This window comes from Cucumis melo, chromosome 11 (genome assembly GCF_025177605.1).
Source record: "Cucumis melo cultivar AY chromosome 11, USDA_Cmelo_AY_1.0, whole genome shotgun sequence".
NCBI classification, from domain to species: domain Eukaryota; kingdom Viridiplantae; phylum Streptophyta; class Magnoliopsida; order Cucurbitales; family Cucurbitaceae; genus Cucumis; species Cucumis melo.
This window is the reverse complement of record NC_066867.1, coordinates 19876799-19896244: the sequence shown is the minus strand read 5'-3', so window position 1 is coordinate 19896244 and position 19446 is coordinate 19876799. Positions and strand designations below refer to the sequence as shown.

At 28.6% G+C, this 19446-nt stretch overlaps 1 protein-coding gene across 14 annotated transcripts; it reads left to right on the top strand.

Annotated features, from left to right (window-relative positions):
- Positions 1–1848: 1848 nt before the first annotated feature.
- Positions 1849–10375, top strand: LOC103490571 (nudix hydrolase 9). 14 transcript variants are annotated; one of them, XR_007815579.1, is made up of 12 exons: positions 1849–1935; positions 2036–2113; positions 2195–2269; positions 2615–2671; positions 3037–3122; positions 3747–3805; positions 4002–4150; positions 4437–4580; positions 4999–5157; positions 5501–5530; positions 5681–5806; positions 6851–6990. XR_007815579.1 is itself a non-coding variant. In XM_051079441.1 (11 exons), exons 1-11 carry the CDS (start codon positions 1864–1866, stop codon positions 5729–5731), a joined length of 960 nt encoding a protein of 319 aa, XP_050935398.1. In that variant the 5' UTR covers positions 1849–1863; the 3' UTR covers positions 5732–6419. The 14 variants fall into 14 exon arrangements, 5 of the variants coding, with proteins under 5 accessions (XP_050935398.1, XP_050935396.1, XP_050935397.1 ...); XR_007815578.1 differs by lacking the exon at positions 6851–6990 and adding an exon at positions 5917–6419; XR_007815575.1 differs by lacking the exons at positions 5501–5530; positions 5681–5806 and adding an exon at positions 7369–10375 and having other exon boundaries at positions 6851–7089.
- Positions 10376–19446: the final 9071 nt, after the last annotated feature.

Here is a 19446-nt window from a genome sequence, read left to right as displayed (position 1 = left end):
TCCCAAAACTATATTAAGATTTGAAAATTAGGAAGACTAAACTTAAAAACCTTCTTTTGTTTTTAGGATGTGATTAAGAATTTAACTTTTTGTACTTGAAATATGTAATTTTGAAAAACAAAATGGTTGTCAAATAAAGTTCTATGTTGTATTTATACTTTTATTTGGAGTTTAATTTATATTTGGTCATTAAATTTCAATATATTACATTTTTGTCTATGAGTTTTAAATTTAGTTTTCAGTTTATCTATCTGTTTCAATATTTTATACTCATTATTGATCTTTCACTAATGTTAACTTAGACATTTGACATTAACTTTCACTACATTCATTTTAATAATGGCAATGGATATTTTAGATTAATTTAACTTGAAATTAGGGGTAAGAATGAGATAATTGTACCTTTTTTTTTTTCCAAAATAAAATGATTATATATGTTTTTCCAAAACAATTTGAAACAAAATGTAGTTTTTCCAAAAATGTGGATGTACCTAACTATTCTTTTTCCGACTTTACCCCCTCTGTCCCTTTCCCCATTTAATTTCTTGGCTCCACCAAAATTACTTTTGATTTCTTCGGATCAATTTAATTCCTTCCTGAAATGAAATAAAATTATTTTGAATGTCATATTTAAATCGAAATTTTGTTAAGAAATCGAACAAAAGAAATTGATACTCCAATATTATTAGAAAAATCCACTCTTTTACTTTCCGTACACAAACACACTTTTATTTAAAAGTTTCCTACTAACTCTCTTTCCTTCTTCCTCTCTTGTTAGGATCACACCTCCTATTTATACGTATGAAATTCTTGAAGTCCAAACTAGAAGATTTCTCTAGAATTCTAATTTCAGAATTCCTTAATCTAAATAAAATCTACATAGATTTTTTCTTTTAGATGTTTATTTACATATGTCAACATAATTCTAGAGAAATCCAATTTACACACTAATGACTTATTATAGATACTTAAAAACTCTTCGAAACTAGTTAGTGTAATTCATTTAGTGGAGCAAATGGAGTAATATAGCTTAGATTTCTGATTTGAAGTGGGGTGGTACATATTAATTATGCTTCGCTCATTTTAACAACTTTTTTTAACACACTCTTACAACTCGTACACATAAATTATTACATTAATTTTGATAATTATTCAATGCTAAGCAAGAATGGAACCAGACTAATCACGAGTTAGGATTCTAATTTCTATCCCCACCTTAGTACTTGTAGTTTCCTATGTTATCGGTGCCAAGTTGTAAAGATGATACTCATAATTTTGGTCGACAATAAGATGATAATTAGTTTGTGTAAGTTAGTTTTATATTTGGTGTAAAAAAGAAATTGAAAATTTATTTATTATATAAATAAAATTGAAAAGAAATAGAGTGTATAATTTAATGAATTAAGACATACCCAAAACTTAGTTAATGTATAATCGTATGAAAAAGGGCGTGTCCAATTCATTGGGATGAGTAAAGGGTGTAGCCTACCACACAAAATCCTATTGTGTGAAATACATACACTATTGTCTCTTTCCATTTGAAAGCAAAAATGGAAACACACAACACACTATCATCCCATTGCGTACTGCTCCAGCATTGGAACACCAACTTGATCTATACAACCATTTTAATCCAAATGAGGGTATTGTAATATGAACAATATTCCCTATTAAATAAATAAAGACAAAATAAAATAACAAAATTTTGTAACAATAAACAACAACAACAACAACAACAACAACAACAAAATTCTCTCTCAATTCGTAATTGCTCCAAATTAATCAATCCAATAAACCCTAACCATACCCTAAAGTTATGCACCTGGTCATTGTTTATTATTATTATTATAACGTGGCCTAACAATGAGTAGGGAAAAGAATCAGAAAAGAAAAATAGTAACGAAGAGAAAAGGAAAAGGAATCGGGGCGGGAACGGTAAGAGAGATTCCCTCTCTCACTTTTCCCCTTAAATGGATTCTCATCCCTGCTTCATTCTCTTTTATTCAAGTAATTCATCGAGCAGTGCGCTTCTCAGATGGAGAAGGCAGTGGATGTTTCATGCTCCCCCTTCAAGATTCTGATCGCATCTCCATCTGGTCTAACTCCATCGCAGGTCCTCTATTTTTCCATTCTTTTTCTCTCAATTCACACATTGCCTGTTTCTGATTCATATCTGCAAATTCTCCATCCATAGGTTTCTATAGCTTTCAGCGACAAGTACGATAGAATTCCGCATCCTGATTCTAGCTTGGAGGATTCCATTACCGAGGTAAGATTGTGAGAAATTTCGTTTTATTCCGATGCTGGGGAAATGGATTTTATTTGCGAGGTTGCTGAAATGGTTAAATCTATTCAATACTCATTTTCCTAGCATTTATGTGGTCTGCGCGAGTTCTTCACATATTCGCCATCTTGATTAGGAGTTGTTAGTTTTGTAAGCAAGTGAGAATTTCAGTTCGTCTCGAAATCCTGGTTTGTATTTTCTGTTTAAGGCTCAAAGCAAAGTCCATGATTGCTCCAGTCGTTGGAAATTTCCCGCTCTGAAGCGCTATTATGTGGATATGTTTTTCAGTTTTGTCCTTTCTGACTTTGCTTTAAATCTTTTTGCTCTTAGATTTGGAATCAACGGCTTCAGACAAACTCATCATTATTCAATGGAAAGAAGTTCAGAGTATGCTTGTTTATTTTCGTTTAAGCTTCTCTGCATTATTTCATTGTGCCTTTAGCTCGTTTGATTTGTTTCTGAAAACTAGACAGATTACATAATTCATAACTTATGCAATATCTTGGTTTTGAAAGTTGTGAACTCTGGATTAACTTTTTAATGGTTATTTAGAAACAGAATGACAAAGCACCGAGTAAAATTTTGCTTCAATCGTGCTTGATAGTTGATAGTAGTTTGTATCTGAAGTTCAAGATTATTCTGTTCTTTCATCAACGTTTTATCTCCTCCTTTCAATGTAGTGGACTCTATTTTATTAATTTATTTTTTGTTATGAAGTATTAACTAATATGTTCTTTCTCAATGAATTTCAGTATGGAGGATTCACATTCCTTAGTGAAGGAGGTAGTTCGAATGAAGATCCTCATGTACGTCTCCACTTAGGTTTGACAGATTATAGGTCTTTCTCCATCCTTGTTACATTTATATATTCAGTAATTTTACAGGACTTGATGGATATTGGTATTTTGATAATTGAAATTTATTTGGACTTTTAACATTTCCTTTCATATTGATGTTTGATGTCCTTCAAGAATTTTGATGTCCTAGGAGGTTTATCCATATGTTTCTCAGATAGTTACCACTGAAGATATTTTGCTGGAAGGAAGGGTGTGATTGTCACATTGAAAATTTCCTATCCTTTTGTATTGGCGTAATGTATTGGTAGTTGAACACTCAACATGTTTTTCTTTAGAAAAGGGAAAAGGAAAACTTCATTCTTTCCTTGTTTGAGAACGTAAAGTTTATCTCCACATTCAAGAATATAATTTTCTTACAGAGACTGCAGTAGCTTTCTAAAGTAGTTTAGTTCCTTAGGTGATTGAGGATTGTGTTAATTTCCAATAATTGGAAGTCCAATTTTGTTTATTCGTGAATTTATTTTCAATTATATATAATCAATCAAGAATATTTTCAAAATTATTTCTTTTGGTGGCTCGTAGAAAAAGGCACGATAGTAAAGAACATTGTGATTATTCAAGCCATTTCATCCACTAACGATTGTATCTCGTATTTCTTTTATTAGGACTTTTGTGGGAACGAACTTAAGTCCTTTGTGGGAAAGGTTCCTTGTTCCATCAGAAGGTAATTCTCTATGATTTTAGAAATGGTAAAATATTACTAAGTTTTTCCATACTATTTATGCTTCATGTAAATTAGTATTACTTACCCTGTTCACTAATTTTACTTGATGCTAAAACCCAAATGAAAGAGAATGCACAAACCCAAAATTGTATGAATTATTTGTGACCATTTTGCTATCCAAATTGTATTCCTGCAGATGACTCAATCTCATGTCAACACTCCTCAAGTCCTCTGGGTAACGGCGCTATTGTGGAGACTTCAGATGGGAAAATAGTTTTGTTGAAGAGGAGTAATAATGTAGGAGAATTCCCAGGTCACTTTGTATTTCCTGGAGGCCATCCAGAGGTATCGCCTACGTAATTTACTAATTGTAGTGTACCACATCATTTCTGTACTTCTAACTTTTAGAGGGCAAACTTTTGGCTTGTTTCAGTCCTGACGTATGAATATGCTCATGGATTCAAGCAAGCCTATAACTGGGCTTCATTATCTTGTCCACTTTTTTGTTTACACAGCTACACAAAATATCCAATTAGTGAAAGCAGTAATATCTACATTTTGTTGCCTGCCTTGAGAGTCTTTGCATTGCCGGCCATCTGCTTTCCATTGAAAAAATGTCCAATATTTGCAGCCCCAAGAGCTTGGAATAGAATCCCATGACGATGCAAAAGGTTTTGCAGATCCCAATACCATTGACGAAAAGCTTTCACAGGAGATGTTTAATAGCATTATCCGGGAAGTTGTAGAAGAAATTGGAGTACCACCAGAATCCCTTGTATGTTAATCCCTCTCTCTCTGAGTCTCTGGTGGTGAGTGGGGTGCTTGGCAGCTTTTATCAACTATGTTTGATAAAGTTTTCTATTTTTATAAGAAAAGCTGGTTATAGGTTATTTTAGCAATTTAACTGTGGAATGGTAATAACATAGTTACAAGTCCCGTTGGTCTGTAGTTTTCATTAGCATTGTTCCAAATTTCTTTCTCTTTCTCAACTTGTGTTTTCGGTCCTATTTCAAGCGTAGATGATGTTTTTTTAGGAGGATTCTAATTTTTTTAAAAATGTTTTTGTAGAACTTTTTAAATATTTGTTTCCTATAAAAAAAATGGTTTTGTAGAACTAAAATGGGAGTTGTCCGTGGTGATTAATTGTTATCCAAATATATTTATTGTAATATACTCTTCTTGAACTTATGCAGTGCAACCCAGTTTTTATTGGTGTATCCCGCAGAGAATTAAATGTCAGACCAGCTGCTTTCTTCTTTATGAAGTGTAGTCTGGATTCTCTTGAAATTCAGAAACTATATACCAGTGCACAAGATGGCTATGAGTCCACTCAACTTTATACAGTTCCGTTGGTTAGTATCTTCCGAAACATGCATGAATTATGATGATAGAGCTAGGGAAGTTAATTTAATATAATTCGCTAGGAATGTTTACAAAACTACCCTACATTTGAGGGGTCTTTTGCTTTCCAAAATGAAGCTAGAGATCCTAATGCCATTGACTCCTCTCTGCTCACCCTTTCATGCTTACTATTTTCCCTTCGTGTGTCCCTATCTCTTCATTTTTTATTACCATCAGAGTTTACGTAAGGAAAAAACTCCCATGTCCTTCTGAAGCTTCTATTCTTGCCTGTATGGATGACTAAGTAGCTTTCTTAGATCAAGTTCAATAATGTTTCTTTAATTTTTTCAATAGGAGAGACCTAGAGTTTTCGAAGGTTTGAAGGTGGAAATTGGGAAACAGCTTGGACGCTCACTTGAATTCTTCGCATATAGTTTCTTCTCATTATATTTCTTCCACTGAATAAAGACATTCAGTTCCCTTTGTAATGTATTGATGGACAAACTTCCAACATTTTTCTGGTTATTGTTGAAGCTCAAAATTCGAATCAAGCCAAGGGGTAATGCTGTGTTGGGTTCAAGTTGATGTCCTTGGTGAGTTATAGCTGTTAACATGGAAGCGGAGTGGTTCCCTGCTGTCGTAGGCAAGTCAAGTTTGAAGGTTAGCTTTCCAACCGTTTCCAAAACTAACAAAGGACTATAATATCTTTTGGCGCGTGCTTTTCTTTTCAACCTTGCTGACGATACACTCTTATGTTGATTTGGTTATAGTTTAAAGAAACGGCAAGCCCTAAATAAAAATCCACATCCCTTTGATGCGACCTATTGAAGCTTTCATTAGTTGTTGAGCTCAAGTTAATTGTACTCCAAGAGCATCATTCAAAATAGCTTCAGAGGATATTCTTTGGGATAATATATGTTATAATTCTTCCTTATGGCTGGTGGTCTATAAGGCCTATTGTAATCATGTTATCTTTTGGACTTGAAGCCTTTTCTGTGCTTTGGGGCTTGGGGCTTCTATCTAGTAGGCTGTTTTTTATATGTCATTGTCAAATGACAAGTTAAGGGTGAAGGAGACATGCTGTATAGAAGTTGAAACAGAGAATCTTTGGTGGACACTTGGAGGCTGTTTGGTGGCCTGTAATGGGATGGATTTATAATTTAATGTAAGCCAAAACCCATGTTTAGACTGAAAGGCTTGGTTTGTAATACACAACTTATTTTGTTCCGACAATTTTCAATCCAATCCTCTTTCGCACTGTTTTCATGCTTCACTATCTTATTTTAGTTTTGTCTTCGATTACTCATACTTTCCAACACTTCTCTTAGTCCCATTTATCTCGAGTTCATTCTAGCTGTAAAAAAGTTCTCTTTGAGAGCCTACTTTGAAATTCATTCCACTTATATAAGTTAGTTGATTCTTTTCTGCCCAGTGCCTTCCTGAAAAATTCAACCGGAAGCTAACAATTCCCATGTTCAACCTAAAATTGCTAGGTAAATTGCATTAATGATGCAACCATAAAGAAGACAGTTCGATCAAGTCACCTCATCAAATCTCCCTCATTAAAGATTCCAAATTTTATTTAATCCATCGACTTTTGGCTAGGACTAGAAAAAAATGGTGCTAGAATTGTGAGCATAACTCAACATTTTATTTCACAAATTAGTTTTTAGAATCCCCAATTTATGAGTTCACCTGTTTCAGGTTGATGTAGAGAACATGACGTTGAAAATGCCGGGCTGCCATCATGGCGGATTTTATCTCTACAAGCTGATGCTACAAGCTGCCAATGATAATAATATAACTGCTGATTAGATCAAGTTCTCAGCCTTTCCAATATTTCATGGGAATTATCCATGATTAAACTCGGTGAACATGTTGGAAAGCAGTGTAAGGCAAGTTTTGGGCTACCAGGAATCTTAATACGGAAGCTTCAACAATAAGTAATTATGCAAACTTACTACGACATAATTTTTTAGACTTGAGAAGATGCAACTCCAACTCATCTAAATAGACATGTATCTGTAAAATAAAATTTACCTTTCCCTAAAAACCAGCCAATGCTCTATAATAGATGTATGTGTTTAATAAGAACACATCAAATTATGCACTAACTTTGGGTTAATTTTCATTGATTTCTTTATTTAGAGGAAAGTATGAATGATGTGCTGCAGGTTTCGATATTACTAATCAACCTTTATTATCTATTTTAATGCTTGCAGTCAAACAACAAAGATTAATACAAGCCCACAAAGGTATGCATTATCTTTCCTGGTATAAACTGCTAGATTATCTGTTATGCCTTTTATCTTTTCCTTCAAAAAATGGGTAAAAATCTCACTAAGAATTTTTATTTTCTTGCCATGTCATTTCTACATTGAAAAAATAAGTAGGCGTATCTATTTATTCAGTATGTCGTCAATACACCAATAAAAATGGACCAGATATAAAAGTAGGAAGAGGAGCTTCTACTTGTTGATGGGAGGTGTAAGCATGTTGCGTTCATAATCTTTCTTTCTCATATTTTATTAGCATTATTAGTCAGCTTCATATTAAAATACACGCATTTAGAGCAACGTTTCTTTATGAGTATAGTATTCTGGAGACATGCTAGTCAATACAATAGTCCTAACACGTTGAGCTTATTTTTAGGGATTGTCAAATTAGATTAGCTGATGGATTAAGTTTTTCCATCGTAAGAAAATGGAAACATTTGACTATTCCATAACCCCATCATTTATATCACCCCTCAAGTCAAGACTATTTTCTAGAACTCAGAGACAATAATTTCATCCCCATCTTGGGTAAATATTAGGAGTGAACACCAAAACCTACCAAACCTAACTAGATGACAAATTTGAGTTGAAAAGAATCCAAAATTCCTTTATTACTAAATCAAGGTTTAGTTTGGTTTTCAAATCCAAAACTGAATTGAAGGGTTTATATATAGATAGCATAGCTTAATTAAGCCTGTGGTTTGGTTTGAATCAAACAAACAGTTCACTTTAGTCAAACTGAAACTTTTTGTTTTTTTCAAATAGTTGTGTGAGTGTCCAGGCCAACTTTCTTGCACTTCATTTGATCACAAACCACATACCCAACTTACTCTTGCATAGGAAATTAATTCTTTATTGGATTGAACTCAAAGCACTAGCCCAACTTACCGTGGTTGAAATTTTCAATTGGGTCAAAAAGACCCCTATAAATATTCCATATATATATGAGGCACATCTTAAATGTCAAGACTGGATTGATCAAAATGCAAAGGCATTTGTCTTGAGAGGGAAAGAATGGATATCAGCAGCAGTTGTTTACTTTTGTGCATTTGTTAAAAATGATCGATCTAGCAAAATCTCCCACTGAAAAATTGGACTGCTTCAAGTATGGAAAGCGACCATTTATTTGGTTTCTCACACTGAGCTTAGACAACAACACAACACAAGTAGATGTAAGATAAAGCAACCTTTATTGGCCAAGTAAAGTCCAAAGTCAACAACGCATTGCAATATTTTTAACATATGTGGACTTTTCTTTCCCCCAATTTTTTATTTCATTTTATTTTATATAAAAATAAATAAATAAGATAATGCTTATTTATGAATGAGCATGGAGGGTCCCATAAGGGGAAGTCACTTCATCTTCATATGAAGTAAATTGACCAAATACGAAGAACAACCGTGCTTCCCACACGTGCGGTTTGTTGCCTTTCAAAAGATTCCTTCCACATTATTATGCGTGTAACGCACTAATTTAGGATCACATTTGTTCTTATTTTTTGTTCCTTTTTTTTTTTTTATAGAAAATACAACTTGCTTCTTCAACTAATTATAAAAACGTTCTTAACTTAGTTTTTTCTTGCAAAAGATAATTTATTTTTCTTATACCATCCATTTATATTATTATATTCATAAATATTTAGATTCTGTTAGATTAAATCGTAGAAAATACTTTTGAACTTCAATAATACCCTCCGGCCTTATTTTAAGGGAAAAGAAAAAGTTCAGATGTATTTTTTTATAATAATCCAAAAAGATACCTTAACTTTGAAGTTATCTTACATAAGAAATAAGTTGTTTGTAAATAACCTTTGTGGTAAAAATGAAGGGTTTCAATCTAACCAATAGGTTATCGGTTCAATCCATGGTGAATACTTACCTAGAAATTAATTTCTTATAAGTTTTTCTTTAAAACTTTTTAAAATGCATTTATGACAAATTTCATAGTTTAGTATTAAACTTATAATAAATTTACTAAATATCTTGAAATGCATTCAGATGTCGATAGTTTTCTTGCCACATATTACTGATATAAGTGTTATGTAAGAAAACTTGCCAATATGTTTTAAATCTATTCAAAGATGTTTGATCTTTGAGGAGATTTAACTAAAACTACAAGAATCAGATTTTACCCAATAAAAATGATAATGACATAAATGGTAAATCGACCTATTTTTATCTATTTTCATCAAGATTCTTGTGATATTATTGGTGCAAAGAGTTGAGTTTTCCAGATGAATATCATTCATGTTGGTAAGAAGACAAAGAAGATTTGAGATTATCTAAAACTTTATTCATAAAAAGAGGATTTTTTTTTCAGACAATTTAAACTATACTCGATTTGACTTAATTATTAGCACAGATTTTATTTGTGTGATCTTTATGAAAAATACACCATATTAATGACGTGTAAATGCATCCTAAAACATTAAAATGTCGGGTTCTCATGGAAACCAAGTGAAAATTTAATAGAAACGAGATTTTGATAATTGTTAAAAGGAATATTTATTTGCTTTCTTTATTGAGAATAATATTGCTTTATTCATATATAAGATAATACAGGATTATAATTAATTATTGGCTAAACCAGAACAAAAACAAACACAAAGCAGCCCATGTGATTTATTTGTCTCTTTTCCTATCAGAATCATAAAAATAAATACTTTGTCCATAATATTTTACCAACATATCCATGCAAAAGTTTGATGAATATATATATATATATATATATAATTGGGCATTAATTTCAGTAGCCATGATTCTCTTCTCTTATTGAAGCTTAGTTCTGAAGTATTTAATACTTTCGGTCCTATTTGCTGGCAACTCCCTCAATTTGCATACTATTATTTGTTTTCTTGTGAGTGCCTAACCACAAACCTTTTCTTCTTTTTGTAGTTTCTTCTCTTTGTTTATGACTGTCAGTAAAACAAGCTTAATATATTGAATAATTACAAACCCCAATATTACTTAATTTATTACTTTATACTTCTCTATACTATATATACATTGAAATATGCAAAGTGTGCACAAATAAAGTAGGGTGTGTTTGAGAGTGATGGTTGGATATTGATTTTAGAAAAAGAGATTTGAATACAATTGATTTTGTAAAATTAGTTTTTAAACAATCAAATTTATGTTCGGTACCAAACTCTTTAAATGGATTTTCATATATTCAAAATTCATTTTCAATCTTTATATTTGATTCCAAAATTTAATTTAAAGTTATCTGTAAATTGTAGTTTCTATTTGAGAAATAATTAATTAATTAAATAACTATAGTAAAGACCTATTTTTGTTTTTTTATTATTAAATTTTTATATGCATTTTTTATATATGTTTATATATGAATAGTGAAAAAAAAATTCAAAACATATATAACTTTTTGTTTTATTAACAAATGATATACAATGTCTATCATCTTTTGTTTCAATATTTAAAATTAACAAAATAAACAATAATATTTTAGATAAAAACTAAACTAGAACCATTTTGGGAGAGGTTGACCGCAAACCACCTAACAAAAGTCACATATCACTTAAATACTCCAAAACCAATTTGAATGATTATATATATATATATATATATATATATATATATATATATAAATCAATTTTAATTCATATCAAATATCATCGTTGAAGAAATTGTTTTGACACAAGAAAAAGTGATTTTTGACCATCTCAAAATCACTTCTCAATATGCTAAATGTTAGAAGTGAACAAAAAAGTGTAATAAGAAGTGAAAAGATAGAGACACTTTCCTAACCAAAAAGTAAAGTTCACATTGATATGGCATAGTGTAAGTGTTGTTTAAAAAAATTGTTTTAGATAATGTAATCTCAATAATGCAAATTTTGAAAACGTTACTTTATGTATTCAGCATTTTGCAAGTTTTTTGATTTAAAAGTTGTAGAATTATATTAAAAAAAAGATAAAAGAGAACTTTTTTTTTTTTTATATATTTGTTAAACTAAAAAGTAAAATATGTCACATAATATGTTTTAAATTATACGAGATATACTACAAAATAAAAACTATACAAATTTTTAAACATAAAACACGCTACTAAATTAATTGATATTGATTTATATTCGACTTATTTATAGTGGGTAACTATATTTAGTTTTATAGTTCAATAAGTATCGTAAACCACATTCCAAAGAATTATTTAAATTGAAATTTAATTTTTTAAATGATCTATTTGGTAAAATTTTTTATTTTTATTATTTTGTTTTCTAAAAATTAAGCTTATTTCCTCTCATGTATTTCTTGAAATAATATGCATCATTTTTTAAGTACATGAGTTGAAATCTTCTAAATCAAAGAAAGAGCTATATATTTTTTAATTTTGACTTGATTTTAAAATCACTCCTAAAATGCATCCAACAAAATTTGAAAACCAATAGATAAAAATGAGACTTGTAAACTTAATTTTCAAAATTTAAAGCTTAAAAGGTTGCCAATACATACATATATTTCATACAATCCTTTCGTGTTTTCATATTTGATTTCAAGGTGCAAACCAAACAATCCCTTGGATATTTCTCAGTTAAAGTAACAAAGTTTCCTAAAGATTACCTTGATGTATAAATTACATATATCAAACAAAAACCATGTGTCCATAAACTTGTTAATATGTGACAAAATATGAGTTACATAGCATGATTGAGATTAGCTGAGACTAATTGGAGATTATATGTTGGGTGTAGTTTAACTGCAGAAAGAGAGACAAATATAAGGTTATATTATTATAAAGTATTGATCATATATACATATAAATTAATGTGATATTCCTGAAGAGAGAGAGGTTTGATTGAATGGCCAATCCAATTCTGTTCGTTTTGGTCGTTTATTTGGTTGTATATATTATTATATATATATATATGTGTGTGTGTGTGTGTGTGTGTATAGTTGGTTGGAACTTGGAATTTGTTAGTTTATGTTTTCTCTATAATATCTTATTCTATTTGATTGGATAATGGATATAAACCACATGCATTTTTCAGCTTGTGTCGGATTCTACGTCCCATGCCAATTACGATACCATTATTACATATTACACCTTTTTTCTTTTTTTTTGGAGATTGTGGGATCTATACGACACCGTTTACACTAGTTTGTTTTAATTAATTAAATTTACTAAAGTGTTCTATTTTTCGCTATTAAATTTTGAAATTTGTTTTTTTAGATAGCACATCATGATTTACAACACTATTTATGATAAAGTGTGATATTAATCTTCCTTCTATATATCCATCATCCCGGGAGAGTTACATTGTGCCCTCCTCAAGTGGTTTAAGGTTTATAGTTTATTATTCTCCATAGTATTAACTTCTATATTCAAAGAACTCAAGTAGGGTTGGTTCAATTTTTTTCTTTTTGAGTTGGGTGTATCTTTGGTTTGTTGTTTGTTCTTGTTCTCCTCTTAATCTCCTTGGTTAGATCATGTTTTTTTTTTTTTATTATTATTATTATTTTGAAATATAAATTAAAGTTCCCTTTGTTTTACTACAATTATATATATATATATTAAAAAATTTATTACTCCAAATTTTAGTTTTGTGGAAAATGAAAATACCTTTTTTTTTTAATAACAATTAAGACATTTTGAACACAATAATGAGGGGTGGGGGGGGGGGGGTTATTGTTAGAATGTAGTGGGTGTGTTTTGTGTTGTGTGTTCTTTGTTTGGTTTATTTTAATTTAATGAATGTGTAATAATTTAATTTAATTAAGGAAGAAAAGGTAATTTGGTTGATAGTGAAACCAAATGGGGTCAAGCGCGTGGGCCCACATGCTGGGACCCAACCGGCCCCACTCCTCAATTCCAGACTTTGATTTTGCTCATAAAACTATATATATATATATATATATATATATATATATATATATATATATATATATATATATTAATTAGTTTACTTATTATGTGGTTGACTTACGCGCCCACCCCCTCTTTCTCACGCCCCCAATATTCTTCATTTAAATCATCATTTCCAATCTCTCTCTCTCTCTCTCTCTCTCTCTCTCTCTCTCTCTATACATATATATATATATATATATATATATATATATATATATATATATTTCTTTTTCCATAATGATAGTATGACCCCTCTACTGCATCTACAACCTGTTTTCTATACTACATTTTGTATCCCCATTGATGAGAGTTTAGAGTAGCGCGACCATGAAATGAAGTACTGTATAACATAAACATGAGTGAAGACGAGTGCTAGTGATCACTTAAAGAGCTAGAAGCAAGAAATAAGATTGATGAGAGCAATAAGGAGAGCGTGGAGCATGAAGAACCCTAGGGTGTGATAACATTATTGTTCTTCATTGGTTGAAGATGAATGTCATAGCAAAGGAGAGATGAGACGTGCAAGTGTGAGGATACGTAAGCCTTAGAAGAAAGCTATAACTTTAGGCACAAACGCTAGAGATAACTACATTGTAAGATTAGACTTGGCTTTCATGTCTCAATCGTGCTTTCTATTTCGTTCTTTATTTTTACAAAAATTTCATTTGATTTTATCAGATTTCCTTAGATAATTTTTTCCTTTTTTTATTTTAGAAAAAAAAACTTAAGTAACTATTATTGATAGCTTTTTTATTAAGCATAATTCACTGACTTTTGTGATTTTTTAAGAATAATAAAAAAGTACAAACAATTTACACTTTATGACAAAAAAAACTTATTACACTTAATTTTGTCATAAATGTAAATAGTTTGTCCATTTCGATATTTTTGATAATTTCTCTTGATTTTATATCTTAATAATTAATTTAAAAAAGAAAGACTCAAATTTCTTAGTAGATGGAAATAAGTCCAATCAAATTATATATGTATATATTATAAAAATAAGAAAATGTGATTATTCTTTGGTGTATATATATATATAATATTTATTTTTCTTTAAACAAGATATTTTTATTTTCCTTATGAGGATTTAAAATTTTAAAATATAAAAACTCTACCTTTGTTTATAATTATTAGGCTACAATCTCTGACTTCTTCAAAAACATGAGGAAAATAATAAAAAAAACAAAAATTATTGATAAATGAGAGTGACACAAATTTAAAAAATAATAATAACTAAAATTGTAAAATTGTAAAAAAATTCACTTTGACCAATATCATCTCTTTCACCTATTAATTTGTTATAACCAAACATTCTAATATTACAAGTTGAAGGAATTATCAATAAATTACAAGTATCCTTCCCAATCAAACTCCTTCATTTCATTCAATTGAAATTCAAAGAGGATTCTTAAAAAATAAATAACAAAAAGTCCATTATTTTGACTAATAAATAACACTATATAAAATTTAAATTACCATAAACATGTGAATGATATTAAAAGTAACCACAATGTTTTCAAATAATAATATTCTAAACATGTTTGCTAATTTTATTTTTAAAAGACATATTTTGGAATAATTAATTTTATAGCCATTTATTGACAGCAAAATTAAGCATGTTTCAACCAACCTATCAAAGTGTTATTTTTCTGTTAAAATATGGGAGTCTCAAACCTTCAACTTCACATATTATTTTTAAAACTAAATTTAAAAATCACCCGTGTAAATATATTAATCATCAAATTAGAAAGATAATTATCAGAATGAGTATAAATTCGATGATGAAATGACATATAATATATATTATATATAAATGAGGGTGAGGTGTAAGCCCTAATCATCATTATCCTCATTTAATTACTTCCTTTTTCAAACCATTTAATTTAACTTCTAACCATCATGCTCTAATGCTCTATTGCTCTATTGCTCTAATGCTCCACTTCACACTTCACTTTTTTCATATTTATATTTAACCACCCTAATCATAATGTTTAGGAAAATGGTTTAAATTATTTTTCACATTTCAAACATATTTTTAATTCTACAAAATCATTTTTTTATGATTTATAAAATTAATTTTAAAGGTATCTTTAATTGGAGTAAAATTAACCAAAATATATATATAACAAAATATTACGGTCTATTTACGAAAGACCGTGATATACCAAGATAATAAACTAATTTTTGTATTTATTTATATGATGATAGACACAAATAGTAATCAATTTTAGTTTATTATATGAACTATCACAAATAGATTATGATATTTTACTATTTTTTTAAATATTTCTAGAAGTTTTATCATTTAAAATAAGTTTCCTTGAATTTGTGTTATTAAAGTATTATTTATAGTGATTTTAAAGTCATTTTAACAAATTTAAAATCACTTCAAGATATACAATTAATCTAAACATATAAAAAAGAGACATAAGCAATAATCATATATATTACAATCTATCAAATACTCTATAGTCTATATATTTATGTTATATTTCGTAAATAATTTTAATTTTTTTTCTATCTTGGATATATATATATATATATATATATATATATATATATATATATATATATATATATATATATATATATATATATAATGAAATGAAATGTATAACTTACTTTTGTTTCATTTTTAACCCTAACTTACTTATTATGTCTAAGTCAAAATTTATAGACTTAATATTTAAATGTAGTAAACATATATTTATGATATGTTTCACTCTAATAATTATAGTAATACACACACATATGTTGTCAAATATTTCTTTGATATTTTATAACATGATATTGAGATCTACCAACCATTTTATTTTGTAATTTGGTTGATTTTTTTTTTAGTATTACTAACCACTATTAAATAACTAATGAATATGACAACTAATTAAAATCATAATCATATATATCATTTCATTTTCAATGAAAGAGACGAACAAAGTTGCCCCAATTCAAAAGGATCAACACAACCGACTGATCATCATTAGGAAAGTGGTAATTAATCATCATTAACCCTTAGTTAATTTTATATTATTAGGTCAAGCTTAATTAAACATGGTTTTCAATGCATCTAACAACTAAAGATCCATTTTCATGATTGAAGTGTCACATCCATTCATTAATTTGGTATGAGACATCTTAACAAAGTCATAACTAAGATGTATATACAAAGTGGACAATATCATACAATTGTATAGATATTTGGAAGGTTTTTTTTATCTATATATATAATTAAAGATATAAATATAATATCAAAATCAATTACGATAATATCTCGTTATCTTCTCATTTTTTAACCATTAAAAATATTAACTTTTAAGATGTGATTAATCGTTAATTTTCTTTAGTTTTTGTAAATGATATAATTTAAGGATAAATATTTTATGGTTAATCACCTAAAATAATTAAAAGTTGAAAAACTTCATAACTATTTTTTAGTTCACTTTTTTTTTTATTACATATCTCTAAAATAATTAAGTTTTTTTTCCTCTTGTATTCAAATAGAATGAATAATTTCATCTTAATTGGCAAAAAGAGAAAAACGTTGAAAGAACCAACCATGATGTCCCTTTCTAGAATAATTGAAATAGAAACCATCACCAATTTTGTCTCTCTCTCTCTCTCTCTTCAGATATCAAATCAAATCAAATCAAATCGATCTTCCTAATTTTTTTTCTAAAATAAAAAAACAAATTCAAGTTTCAAATAAATCTAATTTAGGGGTTATTTGCCCTCGAGTTATGAAGGACATGTTTGGCCCAAGAATTATTATAAGCTGAGTATTAGGACTAGAATTATTTTACTCATTCCTCTATTTCTTTTCTGTTAGTATTTCTTATTCCATATTTCTCCTTTTATCACTATTCCTCACTCCTCCAAGGGTTATTATATATTTCACATATTTTAATTATACTACAAAAAAATTCATCTAATGAATTTTGTAAGGAAAAATAAATTAGAAAGAATATACTTTGCAAAAATAATTTAGGAATATGGTTTGTTAGGAAAAATAAATTACGAAAAATATATTTGTAGAAATAATGTAGTAAAAATTACTTAGAAAGAATTAATTTGGAAACAATATCTTAGAAAATTTTTCTTTCCAAGAATTTACCAGAAAAAAAACAATTTTTGACAATGTTTGATATAGAAATAAATAGATATAATAAAACAAATATTGGTAATTAGGTAGGGTTAGATGAAACTATACTTGTATTTCCGTTGAATCAAAATTTGTATATTTTTTTTGAGCTTTTATTTCTAAATAAAACAAAGGAATATTTTAAAAAAAAATACGACTCCACTTTTTTCATTAAAAATCTATTTTATGAAAGTATTTAACATAAGACAACATTTGAATAACCAAATTTGTATCATAAATCTGAAGAATAAAAGATATGCATCTTAATGCATTTTTGTTAAGAAAACAATTTGTGTTATAAAAAGAATGATTGCATGATAGAAAAGAAAAAATAATACATTTCTATCGTAAAAAGAATAAATTTGTATTATACTTAGGAAAAATAAAGAATCAATGATAGTATGGCAAATGCATTTAGAAAAAAATGACGGTATGAAGTGGTTAAGATCATGCAAAAACTTATATAATTTTTAAAACTTTTTTTACAAAATTAACAAACTTATAACTTCCTTTAAAAATCATTTTTTTTTTAAAAAAAAACACAAAGTAATAAAAAACACGGGTAATTAAATAATGGAAATGAAGAATTAGTAATTAAACTTTCTCCTAAAATTATTTGTATGACATGTAATTAATGATTTACAGAAAATGTAATTGAAGAAATGAACATCATAATTAACAAAATTTAATAAAACCCGTAGAAGAAAAATGTGTATTTCATGTACCATATATATACATGGCAAAAAAAAAAAAAAAAAGTGAAAAACCAAGTTTGATGCTAAATTTATTAAATGAACAATTTAATTAACAAGATTTAGTAAAATCAATCAAAGAAAAATGTGAATTTCAATATAGTATATAGACAAAAAAAGAATAGTGAAAAACCTAGATTCTAATAGTTTCCACCCTAACCCAACTTATTTACATAGATTATAATAGTCTACACTCCAAACACAGACTATATTAACATAGACAAACTATAATAATCTACATCCCAAACGCATACTATTATAATCTCCATACTATTATAAGTCACTCTCGCCCCAACCACCTCCTTAGTAGCCTAAGTTTGTTGTATAAAACAACTTCTCTTTTACGCTCTCTACAACCAAAAAAACAAAAGAACTTATAAAATTGGCATGGTTAATGTCTTTTCATTTATTAAGTATGCACATTCCCTCAAATTTAAAGATATAGTTAAGTTATTTGAGCAGCACATATCAATTAGTTATTAAATGTCATGTTTATCTAATATAATATACTTCATATAAAAAAATACAAGCAGAGGAGATAAACAAACCAAAATATCACTATATATATATATATATAATATATTACTTAAGAATTTATGTCGTGCATCATTATTTACATACATTTTAGCTCTATTTATCTCTAAACAATTTTCACTATCTTGTTCGAAGAGCATGACGAGGGTAGTTCAAATGTCAATATTTCTTTTATCTCGGTCTCTCTTTCCAACTTTCACATTAGAATACAAACCATAAATGGTCGTGCGAAGCTAAAGTCGTTAAACTAATAGTTAAATTATTATTTATTTCCTAACAATTATTCATGATGATTGTGTATGTTAAGCCAATATTAAAAAGTATTAATTCTTTAGGCAGGATCACACATCTCATCACGATTTATCATATTGGTTACAAACAACAAAGTTTGAAAAATGAAAATTCATGATTATTTGAAAATGGGAAGGTAACGTAATCATTGCAAATCTCATGTTTTATTCATTAACTAATTTTCTTCTAAACACAAACATAGCGCGTGGTTACACACTCCTTTACTGGCGCGTGGTTCTGTTAATTCTGTTATTGTCATTTTTTATTTCTTATTTATTTATTTATTTATTTGTTTGTTTTACTTTTTAATTTTAAAAAAGAAGCCATTAAAGCAACCCCAAGTTTTTTGCACCTTTCTTCTTCCATTTTAATTTCATCCTTTAATTTCTTTTTAACATCAATTTTTAATCTCAAAAACTTTTATCTTCTTCTTCATTATCACCA

Bases quoted from the DNA above. Each gene is read 5' to 3' on its own strand.
- LOC103490571 (XM_051079439.1), top strand. From the start codon at position 1,864: ATGAGTAGGGAAAAGAATCAGAAAAGAAAAATAGTAACGAAGAGAAAA. The intron at 1,936-2,035 runs GTAAGAGAGATT...TGCGCTTCTCAG, and splicing joins AAGGAATCGGGGCGGGAACG to ATGGAGAAGGCAGTGGATGT. The intron at 3,806-4,001 runs GTAATTCTCTAT...GTATTCCTGCAG, and splicing joins GTTCCTTGTTCCATCAGAAG to ATGACTCAATCTCATGTCAA.